Here is a 27,367-nt window from a genome sequence, read left to right on the forward strand (position 1 = left end):
TGAGACATCACTCGAGCTTTACCTTTCAAATGAGTAAGGAATGGTAAACATTACCCTTTGAAGACTGTCTGCCTTAAATTATTTTCTTTAAAAAATCCTAAGCTTAATTTGTTAGTGATCATTTCCTTTAGTAAATATTTTCGTAACCTTGATGTGTCACTCAGGGTCATACTGTACAGAGAAATAACAGTAGATGCTAATCCCTGACAGGGGTCAACAGTTTGCTGACCAAGGTGATCAAGTGAACACCAATCAACTGTACATCAATTTTAACAAAACAACCAAAAAGTACATGTCAAGTTGTTTTTGTGAATGACTGTGCAATTTTGACATGACTGTTAATAGACAAGACTACTGTACATTCCTAAATTCACAATTTTGTCATGGCTGTAAGCCCTATCCATAACTCCTTAAAAAAAAAAAATAAAGATATGAAGTACGTTAGATATGTTAAAACTCTGCCATTTTTTTTTTTTTTTTTCAGTGAACCGATGTTTTTTTACATAAGCTCCGATGTGATAAAAATAACCAAAACCCTATGGCAAGCCAAATATAACTGAGTAAAAACTTGGATTTTCTTGTCATTGGCTGTATTGTGTATCAAGAGCTACCTGACTTGCGCTTACAATGAATAATTAGCATTTATTCCGCAGGATTCTGATCAACTACTTACTTGTCAACCTGGCGGTCTCAGACATCATGTTCGCGATATTTCTAGCACCAAATCATATTTTGAAAAATACCTTCATCCATCCAGACAAAGCCATCGGATCAGTGCTGTGTAAGACCCTCACAGGTGGTAATGTGGCATGGATTGGAGTAGCCTCGTCCTCTTTGACTCTAGTTGTCATATCAATTGAACGCTTCTACGCCGTCACAAGTGATTTTGGAAGCAATGCAAAACTTAACATGCGGAAAGTAAAAGTCTGTGAACAGAATTGTGTCACACAAAGGCACCAAAATAATACAGTTTTGATTTCCAGTTCTTTTGCCTCTAATTTGCACTAAATCTCGTTGGTTGAGAAAAACCCTTGATCATGATGAGCATGTAGTTTTTTGACTCTCCGTGGGTTATTTTCAAATGATTATCCCTATTTGTTGGATCATTGGAACGCATTTTAGCATACCAAACTTCATGGCTACGACGTTTGATAAAACAACCGGCAACTGTGAGTGGAACTGGCACGAGCGGTGGATGGGTGCACTCTACGACACCATATGGCTGGTACTGTTGGCTCTAATTCCTCTGTTAGTGATGACTGTTCTATATTCAAAAAGGGCTTACTGTATTTTGCGAAACGAAACGAAACGAAACGAGTAAACCCGTACTGTATTTTGCGAAACCAGCTCTTCGAAGACTCTAGCCATATATAACTTATTTCTTCCGATTCGTAAACACAATTCGTAGATACAACTCGATGCAGTGATGATTTATAAATAAAGACTTTGAGCCAAAAGGTCAGAAGTGCGCCGTTTCGCAAATTACAGATATGCAAATCTGTAATTTGCGAAACGAGCTCTTTGAAGACTCTAATGACATGTAACTGATTTCTTCCGATTCTATAACACTTTTCGTAGATACAACTCGATGCAGTGATGATTTTTTAATAAAGAGTTTGAGCAAAAAGGTCAGAAGTGCGCCATTTCGCAATTTACAGATATGTAAATCTGTAATTTGCGAAACGAGCTCTTTGAAGACTCTAATAATATGTAACTTATTTCTTCCGATTCTACAACACTTTTCGTAGATACAACTCGATGCAGTGATGATTTTGTAATAAAGAGCTCGAGCCAAAAGGTCAGAAGTGCGCCGTTTCGCAAATTACAGATATGTAAATCTGTAATTTGCGAAACGAGTTTCCCACCAAATCTCACACGTGTCACGCATTCTATTACGTAAGAATGAGAAATAACTAGAAACCTGATATGGAAATGTTTCGGAAAGACCAATATGGTAATTAAAAAAAGGTAGCGGACAGGAAAGAAGTCCCTAAAGATAAATTGCTTTCTGTTCATAAACTATCAACTGGACTAGGCGGCCGGTAAAAAATAACAAAATTGTTGTAGATTTTAATAAATGTACAAACATACATTGCGGTACGCGCAAGGTTTCTAACACATGCTACAGCAATGTCAAAGGGCAGAATTCCAATTTTGACCTGGTTTTTATCTGGTACTAACCAAATGCTATTAGAGCCTTCAAAGAGCTCGTTTCGCAAATTACGGATTTACATACATGTTATTTGCGAAACGGCGCACTTCTGACCTTTTGGCTCAAACTCTTTATTAAAAAGTCATCACTGCATCGAGTTGTATCTACGAAAAGTGTTATAGAATCGGAAGAAATAAGTTACATATCATTAAAGTCTTCAAAGAGCTCGTTTCGCAAATTACAGATTTACATATCTGTAATTTGCGAAACGGCGCACTTCTGACCTTTTGGCTCGAGCTCTTTATTAAAAAATCATCACTGCATCGAGTTGTATCTACGAAAAGTGTTGTAGAATCGGAAGAAATAAGTTACATATCATTAGAGTCTTCAAAGAGCTCGTTTCGCAAATTACAGATTTACATATCTGTAATTTGCGAAACGGCGCACTTCTGACCTTTTGGCTCGAGCTCTTTATTAAAAAATCATCACTGCATCGAGTTGTATCTACGAAAAGTGTTGTAGAATCGGAAGAAATAAGTTACATATCATTAGAGTCTTCAAAGAGCTCGTTTCGCAAATTACAGATTTACATATCTGTAATTTGCGAAACGGCGCACTTCTGACCTTTTGGCTCGAGCTCTTTATTAAAAAATCATCACTGCATCGAGTTGTATCTACGAAAAGTGTTATAGAATCGGAAGAAATAGTTACATATTATTAGAGTCTTCAAAGAGCTCGTTTCGCAAATTACAGATTTACATATCTGTAATTTGCGAAACGGCGCACTTCTGACCTTTTTGCTCAAACTCTTTATTAAAAAATCATCACTGCATCGAGTTGTATCTACGAAAAGTGTTATAGAATCGGAAGAAATAAGTTACATATCATTAGAGTCTTTAAAGAGCTCGTTTCGCAAATTACAGATTTGCATATCTGTAATTTGCGAAACGGCGCACTTATGACCTTTTGGCTCAAAGTCTTTATTTATAAATCATCACTGCATCGAGTTGTATCTACGAATTGTGTTTACGAATCGGAAGAAATAAGTTATATATCGCTAGAATCTTCGAAGAGCTGGTTTCGCAAAATACAGTACGGGTTTACTCGTTTCGTTTCGTTTCGTTTCGTTTCGTTTCGCAAAATACAGTAAGCCTCAAAAAGTTGTTTACATGTTGTGGTTCAAACGAAACGAGGGAAAGAACTCGCCTTTCAACAAAAGGTAGGACTTAAGGTTAAAATGATCTAATGTTAGTCTTCTCAGTGGCGTTTCAAAGCATGTTAAAGGTCCAACAGTAAAAAAGTCTTTGAAGCGAGACCTGGTTTAAAGAGCAACCTACTGCTACTACTGCTGGTGAGTGACTCTCGTCTGTTTCACTCCGTCGCCTCTTTCTAGATGGCTTTGAAAAAAGAACAAACTACGTTACCGACTTAGTTTTTTAGATATCTTTCAAAAATTGTGTATTAGAAGGTCTTTTAGCGCTACTGTACTGTTGCCATGGCAACAGATGATGCCTGACGAACCCCCTTAAAAGATTTCCCTAACATAGTGTTATGCATATGTAAAGTCATTATCCTGATGACAAGTTTGACAGTCATGATATCTTTTACTGATTGGCACTTGCTGTTAATTGTGGAAAACCCTTTCGAGCCTCCTAAATTGCTGAGCGGCAAACTAAAGAGCCTCAAACTTACTGACTTTTCTGTTTCTGAATTAAAGGACAGGACGGAAAATGCGTGCACTGTAAGTACCTCCCGTTGTCCAATACATAGCCTAAGAAGACTTTTCTAAGGCTCAACGGAGGTACTTACAGTGCACGCATTTTCCGTCCTGTCATGAAAGCTGTAAGGTTCATGATGTATTGTTTAAAGAGGCTGAGATCAATTTCTAGCTATATTTTCGGGGCAAGCTACCAGCTGGTTGAAATTACAAGCCGAGATAAATGAAGGCAAGTAGAAAACGTGACATGAATTAAAATAGTGCATTTGGTTAGTTATTTGCATATATGAAACAGCATGCTTCGTTCGATTTGCAAGAAGTCGAAATTGTGCGAATAATTTTGATGCTTCATACCCCAGGTACTATTTTTGCCAGTGAAAATTAGTTAGTACTTATAGATGATAGAAAAAATTTCCTACTTGATATGCTTCGTAAAATCATTCGGAGGGAAACGAACACTTGAGACAACAACTTTAAAATTTCCCTTTACACATCTTATTGAAAAAAATGTTTTGATATCAAGGGCTCTCTTTTAGAATTCGTGCAAAGAATCAAACTGGTAGCCACCTCAATACATCTAGACTTCAATCAAAGGACATCAGTAATACTTTTTCGCTCGAGAGGGGCCGAGTTCAGACCTAGGCTGTAAATTGACGCAGCCCTTTATAACGATTTTTTAGCCAATTAATTTTAGGTTTTCACAACATGAAACACAAGGGATAGATCAAACTACGACTAATTAAACTGGGAGCTGTTTCACTGGGGAGGTTTAGAAGCGAAAAGAATGAAGCTTTTAAATAATTATTTCGATTCAAAAAGCAGGTGCTCACATCCATGAGCTATTCAAACGCTGCCGTTTAGTTCCAGACTAAGGTCACATCATGTTTAAAAACCCCACCTAGCTTTCCTTTAGGAGCTTTGAAAAGTTCAGGTACTTTAAAAAAAATTTGTAAACAACCGACATGCCAGATTGCCTGCAGTATTGGTGGCAAGACTCAAAATCTATCGAGAACTAATTTGGAAATACAAAAACAGCAGGCTTGGATTATCCGTTTAACTTAAAATTATTTCGCATCATATTTTGAGCACTTCCTTTGACTTCAGACATCAATTATCCAAGTACATAGTATTTTCTGTAGCTTGACAAGTTTTCCATTACAGAGGCAATTTCCGGAACTCGCAAAATTTTCCAATTTTACTGACAACCACACTCTTTATTAGATCAAACATTTCAAAGATAAGCTCAGCTGTGTGGCTGTTCAAATTGATGTGGAGAGGAGACTCTGTCGATGTTCAATTTGATTTTGCGTTGATTGAGAAAGTGACCGAAAAAACAAGGCAATTCTTGAAGCTGAGGAAGACAATTCTTGAAGCTGAGCACTAATAATTTTCACGGTTTTTTCAGATCAGCAGACTGTCAACGATTTGTCATTGTGTAGGTGTTCTTGCGCTACATTTATTGATGTACCCGAAGGAGCTCTGTATGTCATTTTAGGCGCCATCGTTGTAGTTTTCGGTCACCTCTACACAAGGTTTACATTAAGAGAATAATTGAAGTTTCACAGCTAAGGAGGTAAGGACAGTTGTGAATTCCTCCGCTATTTTCTATCCATGCAATTTTAAGCCTTGTGTGATAGCAACTAACACAGGCAGCAAGTCTGTTAATATTTCACAATAAGGTACTACGGTTTGTCTTCTCTTTGTTACAAAGCAACAAAATGAGCTGAAATACAAGTTTGCATTGAATTTCCTGTTCTATGCGGCTTTTTTGTAAAAAACAGACGGTCACTTTACTGACCATTATCACATTGCAGGAGCTCGGACTTAATTCAACTGAACGGCACGAAAACTGACAATTCCAATCTTAACACATCAGAAATACTTTTTCGTTTGAAAAACAATTATCTTCCGACCTTTAAATTACGCTGCTCGTCATGGCGATCTTTTAATTAGCCAATTAGTGTAAGTCATCTAAAAACATGAATTACAAAAGATATATCAAACTGGGACGTAACAAACTAGCACTTGTTTCACAATGAGGGATTTAGAAGCGAAAAGGATGCATTCCTGAATAATTGAAGACTGAAAAAATAGTTTCAGTTGAATACTTCACAGGTCTCTGTTCAGGCAAAAAGGACCAAGTGCCATAGACGTTTTTACAGATGAATCAGGTAAATTGAATTGGGTCAGGGTATGTTATTAAAAAAATAAAATTTTGAGCAAAATAATGTGGTTGGTTATTCAGCTAAAGGCAACACATACCTTGTTATTTTTTTAAAGCCTCTTATAATGCCTGAGTCAACTGACGTTGCCGTGACAACCATATTAGCCCTACTAATCATCGCAGACATCACTGGAAACTGTCTGGTTTGTTTGGTTATAAAGCAAAATAAAGATATGAGGTGAGTTGAAGATGAGGTCTGATCATGACAAGATAAAACAGCCAAGAATGGCTAATTTGTTTTGTTGTTTAAAGGCTGGCTATGCGCGCAAAAATAACTGAAGGCAATTTTGTATGATTCCCATTGGCTACAGAGTACATGAGAACACAAAAAATCAAGCGAGAAATCTTTCCAGGCAAAAGTTCTCGCCTTATCCCACAAGAAAAGATATGTTCGAATCGGTTTCTTTATTTCATAAATTCTTGGAAAGTGTGATCGAACTGTTTAAATGTAAAGAAAACGAAAATCGTCGTATATCGAGCTTTGTTCCTCCGCTATATCGCAGATCTGATCAGATGTGTCGGCAATATATCGCAGATTTTAAGAGACACCGTGCGTGAAAAAGCAATCATTTGACGAGGTATCCGAGCTTTTCTGCGATATTCGCTGATTCTCGATCGCCAAGATATCGTTCAAGCGAAATATCCTTGCCAGTCGGTAATGTTGTTAATCGAGGGCTGTGTTCCCGTCACCGTACATCGTTCCGACAGAAATTCCCCTTGGCGATTTATGTCAGCAAAATATAAATATCCTCAATTATATCTCTTCAAAGTGGATGAACACAATATACTTTTGCCATTGATTGCACAACAACCTTACGTTGAAGGCTACAAAAAGGCTACTCCTGCGTATTCCCTACTCTGAGAATTCCGTAATAGTGAAGACAAAAAGTTAGGCACAGCAAAAACCTCATCAAAATCATAAGGAATGCAGTCAAGGTGAAACGATTTCTTAATGACAACAGTAATACTTGGATTATGAATAATCTGAAAAGCTTTTTTAGTTCAAGCCTGGTATCGACAACCAAAATGTTAATTTTAAAAACCCGCGGAATGTAAGACAGAAAAGAAGAGTGAATTTGGTTGGTGTTTCTGACGAAACCCGAAACGAGAAGTCAATGACGATTTGAATTTCGTTGGAGCAAAAACAAAGCAGGAAACATTACAATTACCATTTCAATAAACTAACTTGCCAAATTATTCCACCATGAGACATGTTCTGTCGCACTTTTTAATAATCGTGGACGGTCTGTTAGCGCAAACTGCGACATCTATTTTATTACAAAGCGCGACAATGTCACAGGTGTTACAAAGTGAAACGATTATTGCGAAGTGCGACAGAGCACACGATGGTAGATAGAGTCGAATTTTCAACTGACAACGAAGAATTGTGTGAATATTATATTAGATATGATTTATTGACTCAGCTTTTGAGGAAATAGACTTTTTTTGTTTGAGGAGGCGAAGAGTTTAAAATCATGCTGCTTTAGTTCTAGTCTTCGTCCTACTTGCACGCTTCAGTCGCACTAACGATATTATAAACTACTTGCGATTTTGAGACGGCAATACCACATTTTATTATCCAACTACATTTCGAAGAGTACAAATAACGCCATAGACGAGTACAAATATTTGTACTCTAAATTACCGGTTAAACAGGTTTTCTCTCATCGCGCAAGCGCAGAATTCAATTGTAGTTACGAAAAAAAAATGGCGGACAATTTGAACCATATTTCCGACGACGAAGAGTCAGAATGGCTGGCAAATATACATCCAAGTTTATCAGATAAATCGAACGAAGAAAAACAGCTTGGCGACCAGAAAATTTCTTCATTTAATGAAGAAAACAGAAACAGCAACACAACAACGCGCCAATTCCGTTCCGCTTCGCACACTTCTGTCACGCACTCCCCGTAAATAAATATCCGCAAAATTCGCCCGCACTGAAATAATAGTTTGGCATGTTGGATAATAAATAACTTACGTATGATGCACGGTCCTCGCAGTAGAGAGCGCTATTTATGCAATAGCGAAAATCAGACCTGAAAAAAATCCGGCCTGTACGGGATTCGAACCACTGACCTCTGCGATACTAGTGCAGCGCGCTACCAATTGAGCTAACAAGCCAACTGGGAGCAGGCCGTTAAGTCGATTCGTAATAAACCCGTGATGATAAATCGGATACGATGAATATATGAAGTTCATATATTTTGAAGTGCGGTTATAGATACGTATGATTCACGATCCTCGCAGTAGAGAGCGCTATTTATGCAATAGCGAAAATCAGACCTGAAAAAAATCAGGCCTGTACGGGATTCGAACCACTGACCTCTGCGATACTAGTGCAGCGCTCTACCAATTGAGCAAACAACCTCAGTGGTTCGAATCCCGTACAGGCCTGATCTTCGCTATATTGCATAAATAGCGCTCTCTACTGCGAGGATCGTGCATCATACGTATCTATAACCGCAGTTCAAAATATATGAACTTCATATATTCATCGTATCCAATAAATAACTTATTAGACGTTTTTTTTGTGCAGTATCGCTGAGTATTTTTACTCGTTATTTGTATTTTGACTCGCCTTACGGGCTCGTCAAAATACAGCACAACTCATAAAAATACTCAGCGATACTGCTTCAAAATCGTCTAATAAGATATATATATATATATATATATATATATAGATATATTGACGGCTAGTTGGGAGAAAATATATTCCGTGTAGGGCGGAGTCGCGAAGCGACTCCGCCCAATACGGAATATATTTTCTCCCAACTAGCCGTCAATATAATGTGGTATTACCGTCTCAAAATTGCAATTAGTTTTGTATCGCGATCCATCATTTATAAGGATAAATAAAACTGTAAAATAATCAACCCACGCCTGATCGAAGTATCAATTCTTTCTACCTGCGAAACGTATCCATGGTAACACTAATTTCGCACGCAAATAACTTTGTCGCGGGTAATTTGAAATTCCCCGCAAGTTTATAGTCTTTGTTACCATAGAATGAGTTGATTGAAACCGAAAAGTGTTAAAAATTACACCGGAATGGAGTCCGAAGAGCCATTTGGTGATGAAATACCAAATTTTGATATTTGTGGGACTGTTTTTAGAGTTATTTAAGGACATCGATGTACTAGAGGTCGATACGAAAACCGAAACATCCGCCTCGAGCGAAAATAGTGGGCGGAAAAGTACAGAAAATGAGCAGAATATAATAACACTTTGAATTCTTGCCAGATTGCCATTCATTTTCCAACTGGCAAGTGACTTTGTCACATTATTACAATGTTTATGACTTTTAAAGTCGAATTTTCAATAAATGCTGTTGAACTTGAAATGAAATATTTGTACAATCATTTGAATGCGGCGGTAATTTGTTTCTGTACGTCACCCACTTTGGTGCAACGACGTCAATTTCAAAATTAGAACCAATCGCAGGCCGCAAAAATGAGACGGCAATACCACGAAAACTATAAGAAGATCGCGATACTAAGATAAGTGAACAAAAGCGATATACTAAGTTCAGTGTCTGTCCTACAAGACTGATTTAGAGGTAAAACACTGGCGGCTTCTTTCTTCTCAATTGGTTTGTCTTATGCGTAGACGACTTCGACGTACTTTTCTTCCGGTTCTAAACGCCCACTTCGCCTTTTTTCGCTTTCTCAGGACTTCACTGCGTAGTTTCGGTCGTTTAATTACTGTTTATGATATAAACTTGAAAAAATTCGCAATCAGTTGTGTTTTGAAAGAAACGGACACAAGGCTAATTTCTTTACCATTTCCTATTCAGTAAGGTGCGATTTGAAGTGTCGTTATTCTATCGCAGTTTGTAATGAAATTGTCGCATTTTGCAATACTTGCCGCACCTCGTAATAAAAAATCTGTCGCACTTTGTTATAAAAAAGGTGTCGAACCTTGTTTTAACACTTGTCGCTCTTCGTAACAAATTTGATGTAGATGTTTGGGGAACAAGCACACCCAAGGATTTCTGTCATTCCTGGAAATTATAATGATTATAACTGATAATAATAACAATAATAATAATAATAATAATAATAATAATAATATTAATAATAATAATATTAATAATAATAATTTTTTTAGTATGTACTAAAAAAGTGGTATTATACAGCACAAAAAGATGATTTCAGTAACTCATTTATTCCTGTAACGATTACAATATTTCGGGCGCAAATCCACGGCGCACTGCTCAGAGGTGAATAAATATATCTCTGGCGGCGCCTGTGGGTTATATGAAGCGAATTCTTTGTTCTGATTGGCTTCCTGAGCGGGAAGGATGGGCCCATCTTGCCCGCACGGGATTGCCCGCTTAGATCCCATGCAAGAAAAACATTGAGTTGAGAGGATTTACAAGGTTTGTAATTTTTGGGCAATGTCGGCGATGGAGTCGCAAAAAGCGGCAAAGAACAGCCAAAACAAAGGAATCATAAACAACTGTTGTGGGTTTATCGTGCCACGAAGACAGCGGGCTCTCTTTCCCGGCTTTCGAAATATTCAAGTCATTCTCAAAAACGCCAAAGAAAACGAAAAAAAGAAAACGGTCCATATCAGACCATATTGACTCCACGCTTTGTCAATAACGCATGTATATTCGGAGTTTGAGTAGCCAATCATAGCGCGCCTTCGACGATACCCACAATTTTAGTATAAACAAATGACTTTTATTTGTATTTTCGGTTTTGCAAGAACTGTCCAGGTTGATCAGGCGGAATTTAATTGAATTGAAAAAATTTATGATAAACCTAAAAATCTCGATTTCATTTACTTGCTTGTTGCATTGAAAGAAGCTTGGAAAAAGCATTGTTCCTTCCGAAGTTATTGCTTGCCTTACGAGATGGCGGAAATAAAAAAATGCTGCATTTCTTGTTTTTGATCTTTTTCTTCTCTTTACACGCATCAGTGATTGCCGCTAATGCAAATAACGACTATAGAAACACCTTAATTAAGTGCATCAGGATGTATATAGAGTCAAAACTACCCCTGATTAATTATTTCATCGGATTTAAGTTTTATAAGAGATCCGTACACACTTCAGCGTTCATCTCGTACGTCCGTGAGTTATAAAACAAAAGAAGCCAATAGAGTGCGTCTTTGTAAGGTATAAGGGATAAAAAGATCCCTGGAAAAAAACATTGGTGTCAAACGGATGGTAAAAAAACCCCTGATTGTCTTAACCAAACAAGTTCGGTCAATGCACAGTATGTACTCTCATGCATTTGATCCGTCATCAGTCACAATGGTTACTAAGATTTAATTCATAGGACTCCCTTCAATTACCTGCTTGTGAACTTGGCTGTATCAGACATTATGTTCGCCACCTTCTTAGCACCAAATCATATCTTGGAAAACACCTTCACTCATCCAAAAGGAGCTACCGGCTTGGTGTTGTGCCTGGTAATAACAGCTGGTAACGTGGCATGGATCGGTGCAGCTTCATCATCTGTGACCCTGACTGCCATCGCAGTTGAGCGCTACTGTACCGTTACAAGTGCTAATGGTATTAATGGAAAACTAACTAAAGAAAAACTTAAGGTGTGGAATTTTAATTTGTTGAAATGTAGACTATGAGTAGTCCCTCCTTTCCGGCGATTATAATTGGATTGAAGTTGGCGCGAGGAGCTCTGGGAATGAGGAGCTTCCTTTCGTGTGCCTCACTCCCAGAGCTCCCCGCCGCGCACAAAAATTTTCTTTTCACCGATTTTTTAAATTGCGCGACGGACTTCGCCAAAACAGAGGTACGGCTCGTAGTCTTGCGAAACTGATTATCTTGTACCTTCTTTATTTACTTTCAGATTTCGTTGGGAATTAGGTGAAAGCTCCAAGATATGAAAGGTTGTAAGAAAATTTGAGAGATTGTACTGAGCTGGAGAAAACCCTTAACCGCATTCTGCATAACTTTTTGCAATGATTGGCTCAATTTTTTTTGCTTGCTGGTTAGTTTAGTTGGGATGAGGACGGGCGAAAGGTGTTACTGCTACTGTATATCATTCCTATTTTATCGATCAAAATATACGCTTCATTTGCTTTTAAGGCAATCGTTTCTGGATGTTGGATCTTCTCAGTGGCTTTAAACATACCACTTTTCCTTGCAACAAGATTTGATGCATCAATCAACGACTGCAAGTGGAATTGGCCTGCAAAGTGGATTGGCGCAGCATACGACTCGGTATGGCTTGTACTGTCGGCTGTTATTCCTCTGGCAATAATGACCGTTTTGTATTCAAAAGTCGTTTACATGTTGTGGTTCAAACGAAATGAGGAAAATGAAGTCACTCGCCAACAAAAGGTAGGAGTCAACGAGACGTTCGCTTTCTTTTTGTATGATACGTTGAATTGTACACTTATTTCATTGGTTCTAGCTTATTTATTGGAGGATAGATGCATAGGTGCCGTCAACAACAACAGTACTTTGCATTTTCATTATTTAAAACAAAGAGATTCCGTTTTGCCATTGGTCTGTATTGTAGTAAGTCAAAGAAGACATCAAAATGCGATAAGAATATAAGTGACAAACTCAGTTAGCCATGTGTGCCACGATTTTGTTCGTATCAGGTCAATCATTAATGATTCATGCGGGCAACAACCAATAAATGGACATATTTGGGTCACATGCATGAACTTTGATACCCGATGAAAACTCAGATGAAAATCTAAAGGGTTTTGATCTGAATTGAAACATGGTTCTTATCTCAGATCAAACACTTTTCAATAATTAATACATCATAAACAAAAGTATTCCAAAAATGACCTGGATATAATTTCATATGCGGTCTTCGGTGGATATATCTCCCACAACTTCTTGGCTACCTTCATCAAAAACTTGCGAAGCCAGTAATTCCACAGGCAGCCCAAGCTCACTGCTAGAAAAGCGGACGTGACCCTCACCGTGTTGCGCAACGTTTTATATTTATAAAGGTTTTGTTAGGGATGTTATCGGTTTGCTTTGAAAGAGAGAAAAAATGTCTTGTTTTGAAATAAAATGGACTTACTTATTGCCTTGTTGTTTTCTTTGTTGATTTCTAGCGTCTCAGGCCATTTTGAAGCGTTTTCGGCGAGTTAGCGCTATGTTGGTGTTCAACTGCTAAAAGAAAGACCGCAGTTGAACACCAACATAGCGCTAACTCGCCGAAAATGCTTCAAAATGGCCTGAGACGCTAGAAATCAACAAAGAAAACAACAAGGCAATAAGTAAGTCCATTTTATTTCAAAACAAGACATTTTTTCTCTCTTTCAAAGCAAACCGATAACATCCCTAACAAAACCTTTATAAATATAAAACGTTGCGCAACACGGTAAGAGTCACGTCCGCTTTTCTAGTAGTGAGCTTGGGTTGCCTGTCGTAATTCAAGCTTGCTGCATCCAATTCTTCAATGCTGGTAGAAAGCTGTGCGACCTTGAGCTAACCGTAGTCTTTGAAAAACGCTGCTGGATCCAAAACGGGAGCTATAACCGACCGAGAAATTTACCATTCACCAGAAATTGTTTCCGCCCATTTGTTACTTACATTTGGTATACGAGGGAATAACTTTTTCGACTAACTTGCGTTCTTCGTAAACCGTTTTCGGCTCCCTAAACCTTACCGCATCATCTTCACTCGTGGTCGCACACCAACTAGACCAATATAATTAATCATGCATGCATGTTTAACGTAATGCTTCGGAAAATGGCAAAATTGCACCGCTGCAAAAATTATTCTTCTCTCATTTGGGGAGGGCAATAGAAAAAATTTATGACTGTATACGTTTTTATCGTTTCGTTTGAGAAGTCATTTAAAAAACTCGTGCTTAGTGTTTCACCAGGGGCTCCAAACACCTCGAAACAATGAAAGCACTCGACCTACAGCCTCATGCAATTATTTGTTTCTCGGTGTTTAGAACCCCTGATGAAACACTCGTCCTCGTTTTTGATATATTGCTTTATGAGATGTATAGCCAAGAGTTGGACTCGAGCTGTGCACGAACTGGTTATTTTTTTCCCCATTTCGCTCGTGTTCTGGTACACAATACCTCACTTGCGGTTTGTTTGTTTGTTTTTTTCCCTAGGGAGTCTTGAAAGTGAGGAAGCGAGTCACATTGAGTGTGATCACTGTCAGTGCCATATTTGGAGCTTGCTGGATCACAGGATTGCTGATTTACATCCTAAGCTACCTTGACATCCTCTTATTTGGCTCACCCTCCTACGTTATTTCTGACACCTTGTTCATGTTGAACTCTGCTATCAACCCATTTGTTTATGCCCTGCTGAATGAGCGTTTTAGGCAGAAGATCAAAATCTTCTGCCGTACTCGCCGCATATTGGGGGTACATGCCTCAAGCAGTCATGGCACAGAGCTCCAAAACAACACCTTCCCCGTGACTGACACAATAAATGTTCAATAACATAATGTTATAGGTCCGATGGAAAACAATAGACGATTGGTACAGGTAACAGTTCGCCAGATGCATCCACAAGGAAAGGTGGAGCGTGCTTTGTCGAGATTAACTTAGAGTTTTAGAGCTAACGAGGGCGCTGGCGTTAAGGCCTGCGTAAAATACTGCAGATGTCACATTAAAACACGGTGACAAATAACCTTATTTTCGGCACAAACTGACCGGCAGCCAACCGGCAGCCAGTGTCAACGTCAACGGCAGTTTTGTACCGAATAAGCTGGAGAAGTTCCCTTATGTCTTAGGGTCTGAAAAAGATTTTACTCCAAACTACACGCAGCCATTTTACAGCTGAGTCGTTAGTTTTGAAAACGATCTACGTAAGTTTTGAATCAACGACAGCAAACTTTGCCTCGAATGTGTTTTTATACATTAGTGCTATCTTTAGTTCTTGTGATTACACTGGTAAACTATTTGTTGTGAGTTGGAAACGTTGAAACTTAAAAGCTTCTAACGTAGTCGGCACTGAATAGGGTCACTTAAAATACATTAAAGTCAGATACAAGTTTGCAGTTTTTTAAACCTTTCTCTATATTTTACAAATAAAAAAAAACCAATTTTTTGTGGTACAATTTACAGAAAATTAAATCGGCTATACGAGCAACGCATGTTAGTTTCAGCCGACTGTTCTAGTATATGCTTATAGAGTAGGTTTCAGCTGCCTTCATGCCTGTTGCATAAGACAGTAATCTGCAACACAAATAACAAAGGCAAAGAATTATTTTGATAATGGGTGTCCGTTTAGTCAGCCAAGTTCAGTTGCTCCACTTTGAAACTGCCATCACTTCCGCCTTGTGATGAGTTTGAGAATCCAGGTCATCTCTTGTAAATTTGTAATTTTTCGTTTACCAGAATGGACACCTGCGAAACAAAATGTGGGAAACCTTTAAAAACGATTTACTTTAACGTAAAGAAACACAAAACAGCTTTAAATTCTTACCATCCTATGTAGCACTGGCAGAGGTTCTCGTGAGACGTGGCTTGCTTGATTAAAAGATCAACTTGGGTGGGAACATCGAGGTTGTTATGACTGGTGAAGTCGCTTCCTACAAAACAAATAAACAGTGGCAAACATCTCTCCATCGGTTGCAATTGTAAGGCACTATATTTCAATGCAGTACAACGCAAGAGTTGTGGTTTGATTTTCAATGAGTTTCCAGTTTCTTTAGAAACTTACCCCATTTATTCATAAAACATGAAAGCGTTAATTTTCATTTTCTTTTCGTCGTGACTATTGGGAACTGTAATTGCTGATGGTTTGTCTAATTTGAGCCATCAGTGGACTTTGGAAGCAAGTGACAAGAAGGTGACAGAGTACCTGTTAATTTATCTCTCACACGGTTAACAATGGCGACAGCTTTCTTGTTAAGTGCCTCTGGTTTAGGGCCGCTTTCATCTTCTGTAAAAAGAGCAAAATTAGCGAACGCCCTTCATTTAAAGACCACCCAGATTTGAAAATATGTAAAAATTACTGGTTAGATCAGACAAATATAGTGCAAAATGAATACAATACTATTTAAATGGAACTGAAAAAAAAAAAAAATGAATGAATGTCATTTCAGGATAAAACTAATTTCAGTTGCATTTATACCGTAAGATGGCATATGTTCTGTCGACTGCTTCTTAGTGGGACGTTCAGGATTCACCTCCACGCCTTCTAAAACATCTGGTCAAATAGAAATAAACAAAAAACAAACAACAAAAGCTTAACGTTTTATCGAAAGAAACAAGCAAATGGAGAGGTGAGCGTCTCTCCAATGGTATAATATTTTAGATAATACCTGTCGCAAATAGAAAAAAAATATAGTTTTTGTAAAATTGGTATCAAACAACTTTGTTCCTAGTGACCACAACGTTCTGACTATGTATTTGAGATCTCATTCTGGCGATGACCCCGACAAGCGATCCACTTAAAATTACATACCTATAATCATGACAAAATATTTAAAATCTTATTTTAAAAAAATTGTCTCTCTGCGCAATAACAACTTACCCTCCCCTCCCTCAGACATCGTGTCAGATCTGCCCTTTGAGCGTTTGATCTTTGGCGTAGCTGTTAAAGGAACATTTAACAAAGTGAGGTAAGTAATATGTTTACGTTTAAATAATATTAACAGACTTGCGTGACTAACACAAATTTGTCTGTGACATTATGTCTTCAATTTTGTTTATTAAATCTTCCAGGCAAGTCGATTGAAATCTCAAGAGTTTATAATCTGCATGCAACTTACAATCCATAAGCCTCCAATTCAGTAGAGGATCGTAAACAAAAGCTTCCAACACGGCCATGACACTGTCTTTGTGAGCCCGTAAAACTCGCATGACACTTTCACACGTCATTCGGTAGTTTCCATCAATACCAGTCACCTAAACAACAAAACAGATCGATACTATCAACCTACAGACAAGAGCCGCGCATGGTACTTTCCAATCAGCCATAACCCTTAAGACATGATTCCAATTTTCATTTTTCGTTTTTCGAGTAACTAAGTCAATTCAACCTTAAAATCGTCACTCTTTCAACCTGAGTTAGCGACAAAAAGCTCAAAGCATGCATCTAGCCTCTAACGGTAAAGATTATAATTATTATAATCATGATTACAATTATTATCATCATGACGATTCATACCTCCATTGCATTCGTCAACATTCTCGTCAGTCTAAACGGGATTTTCTCGGGAAACTTTTCTCTTGTCATAGCAACCTAGAAGAAAAAAGGAAGAGCAAAGTTTTACAATGCCCTGGCGCGGGAACAAACAAACAAACAAACATAAATAAAAATGCAGGTGCAACATACCTCAAAGCAATCACCAAAATCGATGTGGGCAATCTTTCCATTCAAGCGGTTCAGCATCAAATTTGACGGATGCCTGGGACATGCACAACACATCAGTGAACATGTCTAGTTTAATTTGATCAAGATTGTATCTGTGATGATATTGCCTCAGTGAACGTGTGCTGCAAAATCACACCATTCACTGTTACTTCAAAGTAAAAATGTAAGTAAGTTAGAACTTATCTAACCTGTCTCCTAGACCCAGCACATATCCCACCATGGACATAACAGCAAGAGATCGAGTGTAGTTCGTCCGTCGATCAAACCATACCTGGAATACGTGGAACAATGGAGAGAGAAATATGTAAAACAGCTGTAAACAACACCCTGTCAGAGTTTACCGTTAAGCCTGCAAATTTGGTTCAAAATCATGTGAGGAAAAAAAAGTTTGATTTCTGATCGTACATACAATTTTCAAGTTTGATTTGTAATCGTATATACAATTTTCATCTCATTTACACAAAACAAGAGTTTTCATTTAAGAGATGATACACCAACAGTGAATGCCTTGTATGATTTCTTTACCTCCGAGCTGGGACTTTTCAGCCACAATAGCTTGGCCAAGTCATCGCCATTAGTGTTGGACAACGCATGCTCAAACACCTCCACTTTTTGCATTAGAGTCAAATGGTCATAATCAGGCGCCATCTGATTGGAAAAGAGACAAAAAGACATTTAATTGAGTGCGTGAAACTCGGTTTATGCGTGACTTTCAATGGGTGGCGAAGATATTACAATTCCTCAAGTAACAAGATAGTTCAATTGCTTGACGTTTTATTGGTGGAGAGTTATACAAATTGCTATACCCTTATCAGATAGACTTACTCTTAACATGATGCGGTGTTCTATGTTAAGGAGAATCTTTTTCTTTTCCCGATAGTCCCGGATGAGGGCGTGCAGAGTGTCACTGTGAGGCACCCAACCAATCAGACCAGAGTTTGTTGACAGTGGAATGACTGCATAACGCACAATTCTAGAAATAAAAGTGAAAACGAGCTTCACGGAGGTGTTACTTTGCATAGTAAATGTAAAGAAAGCTATTCAGTTTCACCGTGAACTGAAAAGACAAATAACCGAGCACGTTTTACCCCAAATGTCTCTTGGAAGTTTCTTGATCACCAGCCAACAGAGTGTTCACCAAACCAAACAGCTGCATTACCCTTTCGTCCTGCCGAAGATCTTCGTGACCTTTCAGCAAAAACATGAACTCGGAGCCATTACTCCCTACAGAACAAAGATGAGCAAGAAAGCAAGATCAATCCATAGACAGAAAGGGCATAGTAATATAAACCACAAGTTTATCAGATGTCACCTAAAAAATGCTATTCTTAAATATCTTTGTTTAAATACAGGACATTTACCTGTAATAAACAGCTTTCTTGGCCTCTGTTTGGACGTAATGACGTTCAGGGAGGCATGAACATGTCTGATGTGTATCACAGGTTTGTGAGGTTCGTAGGTTCCCGGTACAGCCAGCTCCAGGTCCCGGCACATCAATAGTTTGGGAGACACGTACTGTAGCTCTAGAGAGGTTAACTGAATGAAGAAAAACAACGCATTATTGATTTGAAAGAGCTCTTGATTGTAGCTCCTTAGCAGGTTTCCTATGAATAATTAACAAACGGTATTACATGTAAGTTAACAACCTAAATCAACTTCAAGGCAATTTTAGAAGTGTTTCTTTGATTTCTCCTCCGTCTATTAACTCTTTGGACTGGAAAAATTTTAAACAGTACCTGTGGTAGTTGCTTGGAGATTCTTCTAAAGACCAAGTAGTACAAATCCCAGGCCTGAGTAAGATCTTTTACATTTCCGGATCGCTGATACTTCCTACACCACTCCTGAGCTTCCATGAGATCCCGGCCGTAAGCCTAGATCAGATTAACCATGGATCATGCCAAAATGAAAAGATCTAATGCTAAAGGTTTGGTAGCTTTCATATGCGAGGCTAAAATACAAGCGAGAACACGAAGGAATGAAAGAACCTACATCCTAACGAACGAATAAAAACGCTTATGACCGACCAAACTACAGTTATTGACTGGGTCCATTATCAAGGCGTCTGTAAAGGATAAAAAGGAAAGAGGATCCACCACCCAGCCATCCAAGCTTGAATTGTGATCACGTAGTAAACATGATCTGGGCAGATATAAATGGACAGAGAAATAATACAAGCATAGTATCTTTGGCAAAGATAAAAACTAATAGGCCACTTTAGATCATATACGTTACCTGGTTAAACGAAGTTTCTTTGAGAGTCTGTGGTCCCCTCTCCATCATCTGATGCAGCGGTTCCAAAGCAGAAAACATTCCTTTTACATTGCCTTCGCTGAAGTAAAGCCTTGAAGCTTCTTCAAGCCCTTCATGCCATAACTCATGCCACAAGATGGCCACTCGAATAAGTTCTTCACTTACCTAAAATAATTGTATGATCAGGAAGAAACTAAATATATCTGATCCGACCCGGCATTCAAGTTTTTCATTATAACTGTATATTGATGCATAAGTTGAACCTGCCACAGGGGATACAAACAGTAGCCGAGTTCGCACGTATTAATTACTTATCATAACTTCTTGTTTCTCTAACCGACTTATGACTGTGACCAGAAACGTTCTCAAACTACTATAGCCGCTTACTGCACAAACTTAAAACTGCTTTCAAACATGACCTGTACATACCATAACTGCTTGTTGTACGAGCTGTTGACTATGTTCACACATGTTCTTTAGAATCTGATTGGCTGCGTTGTGACGGGCGCTGCTTGCTGACTTGGAGGCTACAGTGAGTGGATAGATCAGGGCCTGGCCAAAGATATAACAGAACACTTAATTAGATATGTCATTTATGGACAGGTCATGACCTTGGATAACATATAATTTGTACTTATTTCTTTACTCGAGGGGTGTAACTATTGTATTAAATCTGCCCGACTTCTCATTTTCTTCTGAGATTTGTGCGCCAGCTAGATGTGTGAGTATGGGTTTTTCTCTTTTCCTGTAATTTTCAATTTCATGATAAAAATCCCTTGATAACTACCGAACCGATCATTTAATGGTTTACCATTTAACAACTTGAGGATGAACCAAAAAGGATGACACTACATGGAGTTTTGACCTTTACAATGAATGACTACAGCAGAGTCTCACTTAACCTGTGGATGATGTTTTCCAATATCTGTGAGTAGCTGATGAATAAGTCTTCCAACAAGTTGGCGAGGAGTATCAATCCTGGCGATCAGTTGCGGAATAACCTAAGAAAAAGGAATAAATGAGTACAAAATAACAATAGACAAAAATACAGAGTTTAAAAGATTACAGAATGAAACATAAACAGTGCATCTGACTTGCGTTAAGATTTAAAAACTTACCTGAAGCCATGTGTCAATCTGAATTGTTTTTATTCCCTCCACGAGAGCTTCGTAAACCTCTGGCCAGTGACCATAATCAAACCACAATGTCAACAATCTGATAAAGTAAGAAACGTAAAAAGACGTAATATCGATGAGTGTCACTCCCTACTTCTAGTATCCAGGCATTTCAAGGCTTGGTCGCACTTAATTATTGAAAACTGAACTCATCCATACATCGAACGAACAAATCAAATGGGTAAAGTCAAAGTAATATATTTATTTGTAAAGTGTATGTGACCATGGTACTTTAAGGTCTGTGTTTTCAATCAGAAACACCCAATAAGGCTTCGAGCAACTGTCAAATAGTTGCGCCAATTTCCCGCACAAAAATTAAAAAAGAAAATATAGCAAACAACTGCTGTCTCTTAAGCTTAAAACCTTTTAATCACCGTGCCTTTTTTTTTCTTGTGCAGTTGTTTGTAACACGTGCGAGACAACTTGATTCTTACAACGCGAAAGCACCGTCGCCATCTAGTCATTACAACATTCGCACATGCGTTGACGTTTGACCGCTGTCTCACTTACACTAAGCACCAGAACCCTTACCTCAGAGTATCCTGAAGGGAATTGCCTCTGGACAGAGCGATTGACTTAAAGAACCCGTTCACTGCTGGCACCGCGTATGTGATTACTGGGTTGACTACCTAGAATAGATAATGTACAATTTGCACAGTATGTCACGTCTCAAGGAAAAACAAACATCTCTATTTTTAAAAAGATCTGCAGAGTCTCAGCTTAAACACGAAGGCGTGCTATAAAAGGAGCCTTACGTCCCACTGGACCATTTGTCAGTCAACCGACGTGTGATGTAGAACTCTTAGAGTCAAGTCAGCGTGAACTACAGCTACTCCAAAGCAGTGAACAACGGGCGCATTCCTCAAAATTGTTTTACGTCTTCATCACAATACAAGAATTTTTGAGAATTGTATTTCCTTTCTCCAATGAAAACTGTCTTTATTTGTGGTGGTAAATTTGAGATCGAATTGGTGGTTCGCACGTTACCTCATGCCACCATGCTGGTGGAAGTAAACAATAGATATCTCATTAGCTCCTTTTGTTCGTCTAGCAGCATTTAAATTTCACCCGCACACGTCAACGGTGAGTGAGATATGAGCCTAGGTCTTCCCAGGGAAGACTTCCTTATATAGCGCGCCTTTGTGTTTAACACAAATTTTAAACCACTTTTCTTTTCAATTGACCTTATGAATTTACTTACAGATGAGGTGGACATTGGTGGAGGATTTTTACATGCGTTTCCATTATTAGGGCCATCAGTTCCTGATGATTGTTGACTTTTGTAGTACAACACTGTTTCAAAATTCATGTAAGCCCACGCGTGCCATGCCTAAAGAAACAAGATGAGTTAGAAACTAAAAAATAGTGCAGCAAGTCTCTATATTTTTGGATAAGGGCTCAAAACCTCAATGTCGTTTCTACCAGATTCGTGTTGTCGTGTTGCCACACCAGATACTGGTGTGGCATTGGCAGGAAATTTGCCGTCGCCAATCGATTTCTTCAAACAAATTCCAAACGTACCTTGTAGCAGTTTCTGTCATTTTCTGTAGCTGCAGCATAATATTGCAGGATCTGAGGTATGGATTTCTCGCTGTACCCCTCAAGAGCTGTTTGCCAGTCACCAAGCTTCAGGTAACATCTGTGTAAATTACAAACGTTGTGAAAGTGTAGTGTGATCGTTCAGATAAGTGTAGTCCTGAGAAGGACCGTTGTCGGGGAGTGGTGACTGACGTTTCGACAACCTGTGCAGAAGTCATCATCAGAGTCAAGTTGAATCATCAACTTGAAACGTCAGTCACCACCACCGACAGCAGTCCCTCTCAGGACTACACTCACCCGGACGATCACACTACACTTTCACATGTAACCTCCGGGTTCAAACTATTTACTGCATTACAAACGTTCATGATCTAAACGTTGCTCAATAGAAACGGGAAACAATTATGGGGCATCAGTTACCTAGCAACAAGTTTGAGTAGCTCCTCCCTCTTCTGTCCATCATCAGTAGGTGACAGTGATGACAACGCCTGCTGGTGCAGCGTGTTCTGTACAAAATGCTGAAGATGTTTGAAAGCGTCATCCTGCAACAAAACAACAGGTTTCCTATTCAGATTTGCCTTGTATATCTATCCTATACGGCGTACGCTGTTACCTTGAAACTAGTTCAAATGCTATTAACTTCGCTTCTCGAGAAAGTGTCTAACCTGTTTATTTTCTCTCCACATGTGCTTCATGTAAGCAAATGTGACTTGAGGATAAGTGGTTGGTAAAGGTTGATCAGCCTGTTTGGATGGGTCTGTTCCAAGCAGCATGACTAGAGTCTTGTGACTTAGAGCAAGTCGGCCACTCTTCCGGCACAAACTGGAGTACTTTAGCCATGACTTCATGTCCTCCTGTGGAGAAAGGACTAGGGAACGAACTTTCAGAATCTTTTGCCAGTCTTCTACGACTCGCTGACAACCCTGTTCAGAAAAAAAAAAAGATGAGAAACAACGTGATTGCTTCGACCGCCATATCAAATAAATCAGTTACACCTGTTTATTGAATTACTAGGATGTAAGAATAGAATCTTCCACACCCCCGTCCGCACCGTTAGGTGCACCACGAATAATCCGGATATAAAATATCTTCACTATATACTTACCTGTAGTCTGTTCCACCAAGTTCTTTTAATGGCTTCTCTGCGCTCCGGGACTAGCTTAAACTGGATAATCTCTTCAAGTTCTGATAACATCTGTACACTCACCATGGCCTGCATTGACAAACACGCGAAAATGGCTTGAAACAACCACATCTTCAAATAGCTAGTTTACTGGTGAAAATCAACTTACATAACCACAGTCCTTATTGGCTTAAAAAAGTGAAAAACTCATAAAACGAGGATGAACTCTGTAATACGAATGCAAATTACAAGTGAGTTGTAAAACATACTTCATCTATAAACAACTTTGTCTACTGCCCGAAAACAACTAATTAGTCTACACGTAATAAGCAGTCAGATATAGAAAAAAATGCAGTCCTCATGTATGAGTGCTAACAATACATATGAGCACCATACCCCATAAGCTCGGTTGTAGCTTTCGCCAGCTCGGGCTGTTAACTCTGTGTCCAACACATCACGTGCCGCGTCAATGCACTGATAAAGAAAAAAACATCAGACAATTATGTAACATTTAAACTTGTTGTGAAGAATGGCTTAGCAAAGAACCAATAAATTTATATTGAGGTTTTTTTCAGTATCATAGTCAATTGTAAAAGGTAGGATTAAAAAGTATTTTTGTCGATTATAAACCGCCATGTTGAGAACGATCGACAAGAAGAAGACAGTTACTTTTTTTTTACAAACTCACAAATCGGTAGCGCCCATTAAAATATTTCTCAAAACACATTACAAAGTAATTAACTCTAGAGGGCTTCCACTTACTCCTTGTGCCTGCTGGAAATGGTTTTGATGAAGAGCAAGGGCGGCTCTGTAGAAAGCTCCTTCTTGAGTCTCACGTGGAATCATACAGGTATATTCCTCCATACTGTCCCAGTTACCTATGTGGAAAACAAATTGAGTTTTTGGATACAGCACACCTCCATACCTCCACTATCGAGTATTTATCACAGCCTTACCCAGTCCCCAGGCTGCCGCGGCCGCCATTCTGGCCATCTGTTGTCTGATGTCATCGCTTACCACCGGCCACTTTTCAACAGCTACCTGGTGAAGCTCTCCCCTGAAAAATGACGACAAGAATAATTGTAATGATATAATTACAAAGATAACAAGATACTCCCCCACCACACACAAGATAATCCCCCACCACCCACACCCAACCCACTACACACACACCGTCTACTGTTAATGCTGTGAAGTTTTCTATTTGTTTGACGCAACGCTTTTTTATGTCAAAGAAAAACGTCTGAGGAAAACTTAAAAAAAGTATTTAAAACATGTTTGATATTTGAGTATGTTCAAGGATTATACATATAATGCATCTGTCCTTGTCATTCTTGAGTTTGAAGTGAAAACAAAGTAACATTAATTTTGTGCAGGTATATTTTATCGGAGCGCAGAATCCGAAGGTCTGTCGTTTTATCGCTCATCAGGACTTCTACCTCGCTCGTGAAACGAAGAAAAACATATCCCTCTTTCTTGCTCTTATTTTACAAAAGAGCTTACACTCTGTCATACCGTCTGAACGACAGGATTTATCCTAATAAAATAGGACGACCAGTCATTATTTATCGCCCAAGGGGGGAGGGGGGGGAGCTGCTATCATATAAATTTAAGTCAGGGATTAAGAGAGGGCGTGCGTATCTTAACTCAAATAATACGTGACGTGGTTCCGCGTTAACTTTGAAATCCTCTAAAAATTCGAGTGCAATAAAAAAAAAAACACTAAACCAATAAAATAAGGGTAACCAGCAACGAATTACCATTCGCCTAGCGCTTCCAGACATCTCATCCGTCCCAGGGAGAGGTTGATTTCGTCAGGATTTTGAATCAGTTTCTTGTTGTAAGCTTCCAACGCTTGCTCCCAGTCATGAAGTTTCTCGTACCAGCGCTCCTTGATTTTCTGTCAGAGAACAATCATATCAAGTAAACATGAAAAGTGACGCACATTGGGTTGGCTAAGTCAATTGGTGCTTTTTAACTACTTACCACATCTGCTCCGTGATTCTTCATTGCATAAACTAAAACGCCGTGGGCTGCCTGTGGTTGCTGCAGTTTGTTGTTTATGCTGACAGAAAGACGAACCACCAGTTACATTTTATACAAGCTGATAATCCAAAGCATACTAATCTTTACACTAACCCGAGACTCTTTGTAACCCGAGATAAGCCTATCAATAAGTAATAATTCAGCTCATTGGCATGAATTCTGAATTACGATATGCCTGTGTCTCACAAGGACTGGGAACTACCGAATTCACGAATTTGATTGGCTGAAATCAATATTGAAAGCGGTCTAGATTTTCCCATCTAGACCGGTCTAGAAAAAAAAGGTACAAAGAATATAAAAAATTGGCCTATAAGACACAGCCATATAATTAAACATCTTATTAACCGAGCTAGGTCGGTCTGTATGGGAGAATCTTGACCTCCGTCGCTGGTACAGACCTCACTGCGTTCGGTTAATAAGAACTAAGTATTAATTATTCCAGGACTCTGTTGATAAGTCATCGCATTTAAGAATGGTTCTGGTAATAATGATTCAGCCGTCACCTGATCAGAGCCTCCAGTGTCTCAGTAGTCGGTCCTCTGTGAAATTCCTCTTCTTTGTAATGCAGCGCTTTAGCATAAGCTCGACATTTCGAGGCCTGTTCACCCAACAGATCATTGTTTAAAGGCAGTGCGCCCTAGAAAAAAGACATTGCAAAAACGTAAATAAAGCCACGAGGAAGAAATATTGGAAGAGGCAAACAACATGATCCGTATAGTAACAGAGCAGAGTACGAAATGAGGTAAATATCCGGCACCTTTTCCGTGTGCTCCATAAACTCCGCCAGATTAAGCAGGGTTTGAGTGATTTCTGGGATTTGACTTCCCAAGGCCATCTCTAAGTGTTTCACTAATTCATTCTGAAGTTCCTCGTGGAGCTCTGACCAACAAGATACGAAAGCAACATTGAACAGGTCCCTGAGGAGTTCAATAATAAGTAAAAGGTGCATTAAGATTAGATGTCTGAGGAATAAGTGCCAAGAGAAAAATACTATGCAATAATACAAAGAGAAATTCAAGACGAACAGCCTCCGTACTTCATCCTGGTTAATTTTAGGGGGAACTTTCCAAGATCAATAACTATAATATCGTTTCACGCTTCAACTTTGGCGGAAGAAATAAATCTTTGCAGGTGCCTAATAAGTGAAGGGCAAGTCTGTGGAGGTGGTAATACATAATGTCACTCTGCCTAGCGAGGGTGGGGTAAGTCTGTGGCGTTAGTAACACCCTATGTTATTGCACCAAGTACGAGGAGGGTAAGTCTGTGGCAACGGTTGTAGACACATTTACCTTGCAAGAGGAGGGTATGTCTGTGCTGTAGCCCAACATGACCGTAGTGCGGGTGAAGGCGATTCCTTTAGGAGTTCCACGCTTAGCCTTCTCAACCATTCCATCCAATCATCCTTTGACACGCACCTTGATGCCCCCCACGCCTACGAAAAAAAAAAACAAAAAAAACAAGCAATATCAGATTGTGCAAAACAGATGATTGCAATTTTTCCAACAGAGTCCAAACTGTGGCAGGTATACTTGGACTCAAGTAAGGAGCAATCCGCGTTTCTGTTGCCAAGTATTCATCTGTAAATGAGACATCACTCGAGAGCTTTATCTTTCAAATGAGTAAGGAATGGTAAATATTACCCTTTGAAGACTGTCTGCCTTAAATGTCAGTTTTTTTATGCTTGCAGCTTCAATAGCTGCATTGGTGGCGGAGTCATCTGCCAAGTTTCCTCTACCAGCCTTTTGCCGGCGAGACAACACTTCGTTCTCCCAATCCAACAGAAATGGGCTCTGAAAAAGGAAAGGAATCAATTACCATAAACCAAGACAACACTTTGTTCGCCCAAACCAAC

At 39.0% G+C, this 27,367-nt stretch overlaps 2 protein-coding genes across 3 annotated transcripts in view; one reads left to right on the forward strand and one right to left on the reverse strand.

Moving 5' to 3' along the window:
• Positions 1-4,186: 4,186 nt before the first annotated feature.
• Positions 4,187-15,054, forward strand: LOC148725115 (pyroglutamylated RF-amide peptide receptor-like). 2 transcript variants are annotated; one of them, XM_088729560.1, is made up of 6 exons: positions 4,187-5,442; positions 5,985-6,040; positions 6,150-6,271; positions 11,382-11,652; positions 12,152-12,406; positions 14,163-15,054. In XM_088729560.1, the coding sequence occupies exons 2-6, from the start codon at positions 6,032-6,034 to the stop codon at positions 14,496-14,498; spliced, it is 993 nt and encodes a 330-aa protein (XP_088585686.1). In that variant the 5' UTR covers positions 4,187-5,442; positions 5,985-6,031; the 3' UTR covers positions 14,499-15,054. The 2 variants fall into 2 exon arrangements, with proteins under 2 accessions (XP_088585686.1, XP_088585687.1); XM_088729561.1 differs by lacking the exon at positions 4,187-5,442 and having other exon boundaries at positions 5,449-6,040.
• LOC111343488 (serine/threonine-protein kinase mTOR-like) overlaps positions 15,049-27,367 on the reverse strand; it is a 39,500-nt gene continuing 27,181 nt past the window's right edge. The window contains exons 33-65 of the mRNA XM_088729558.1: positions 27,156-27,305; positions 26,805-26,947; positions 26,273-26,432; positions 26,019-26,152; positions 25,456-25,534; positions 25,230-25,369; positions 24,426-24,526; positions 24,232-24,347; positions 23,866-23,943; positions 23,452-23,559; positions 23,012-23,269; positions 22,767-22,888; positions 22,329-22,446; positions 22,009-22,137; positions 21,339-21,436; positions 20,751-20,847; positions 20,535-20,633; positions 20,062-20,184; positions 19,615-19,797; positions 19,119-19,253; positions 18,744-18,918; positions 18,471-18,606; positions 18,208-18,355; positions 17,908-18,030; positions 17,571-17,653; positions 17,344-17,416; positions 17,176-17,250; positions 16,778-16,913; positions 16,540-16,599; positions 16,138-16,212; positions 15,865-15,945; positions 15,487-15,592; positions 15,049-15,407 (exon numbers count right to left, since the gene is read on the reverse strand). Coding sequence (XP_088585684.1) covers positions 15,392-15,407; positions 15,487-15,592; positions 15,865-15,945; positions 16,138-16,212; positions 16,540-16,599; positions 16,778-16,913; positions 17,176-17,250; positions 17,344-17,416; positions 17,571-17,653; positions 17,908-18,030; positions 18,208-18,355; positions 18,471-18,606; positions 18,744-18,918; positions 19,119-19,253; positions 19,615-19,797; positions 20,062-20,184; positions 20,535-20,633; positions 20,751-20,847; positions 21,339-21,436; positions 22,009-22,137; positions 22,329-22,446; positions 22,767-22,888; positions 23,012-23,269; positions 23,452-23,559; positions 23,866-23,943; positions 24,232-24,347; positions 24,426-24,526; positions 25,230-25,369; positions 25,456-25,534; positions 26,019-26,152; positions 26,273-26,432; positions 26,805-26,947; positions 27,156-27,305 — 3,858 coding nt within the window. The 3' untranslated portion in view covers positions 15,049-15,391. The remainder of the gene's footprint in view (positions 15,408-15,486; positions 15,593-15,864; positions 15,946-16,137; positions 16,213-16,539; positions 16,600-16,777; positions 16,914-17,175; positions 17,251-17,343; positions 17,417-17,570; positions 17,654-17,907; positions 18,031-18,207; positions 18,356-18,470; positions 18,607-18,743; positions 18,919-19,118; positions 19,254-19,614; positions 19,798-20,061; positions 20,185-20,534; positions 20,634-20,750; positions 20,848-21,338; positions 21,437-22,008; positions 22,138-22,328; positions 22,447-22,766; positions 22,889-23,011; positions 23,270-23,451; positions 23,560-23,865; positions 23,944-24,231; positions 24,348-24,425; positions 24,527-25,229; positions 25,370-25,455; positions 25,535-26,018; positions 26,153-26,272; positions 26,433-26,804; positions 26,948-27,155; positions 27,306-27,367) is intronic.

Source organism: Stylophora pistillata, chromosome 8 (genome assembly GCF_964205215.1).
Source record: "Stylophora pistillata chromosome 8, jaStyPist1.2, whole genome shotgun sequence".
NCBI lineage: Eukaryota > Metazoa > Cnidaria > Anthozoa > Scleractinia > Pocilloporidae > Stylophora > Stylophora pistillata.

What these genes read in the sequence shown, in the direction of transcription:
- LOC148725115 (XM_088729560.1), top strand. An exon ending in AAGCAAAATAAAGATATGAG is followed by an intron (nt 6,272 to 11,381) that starts GTGAGTTGAAGA and finishes TTTAATTCATAG; the next exon opens with GACTCCCTTCAATTACCTGC. An exon ending in AAGTCACTCGCCAACAAAAG is followed by an intron (nt 12,407 to 14,162) that starts GTAGGAGTCAAC and finishes TTTTTTCCCTAG; the next exon opens with GGAGTCTTGAAAGTGAGGAA.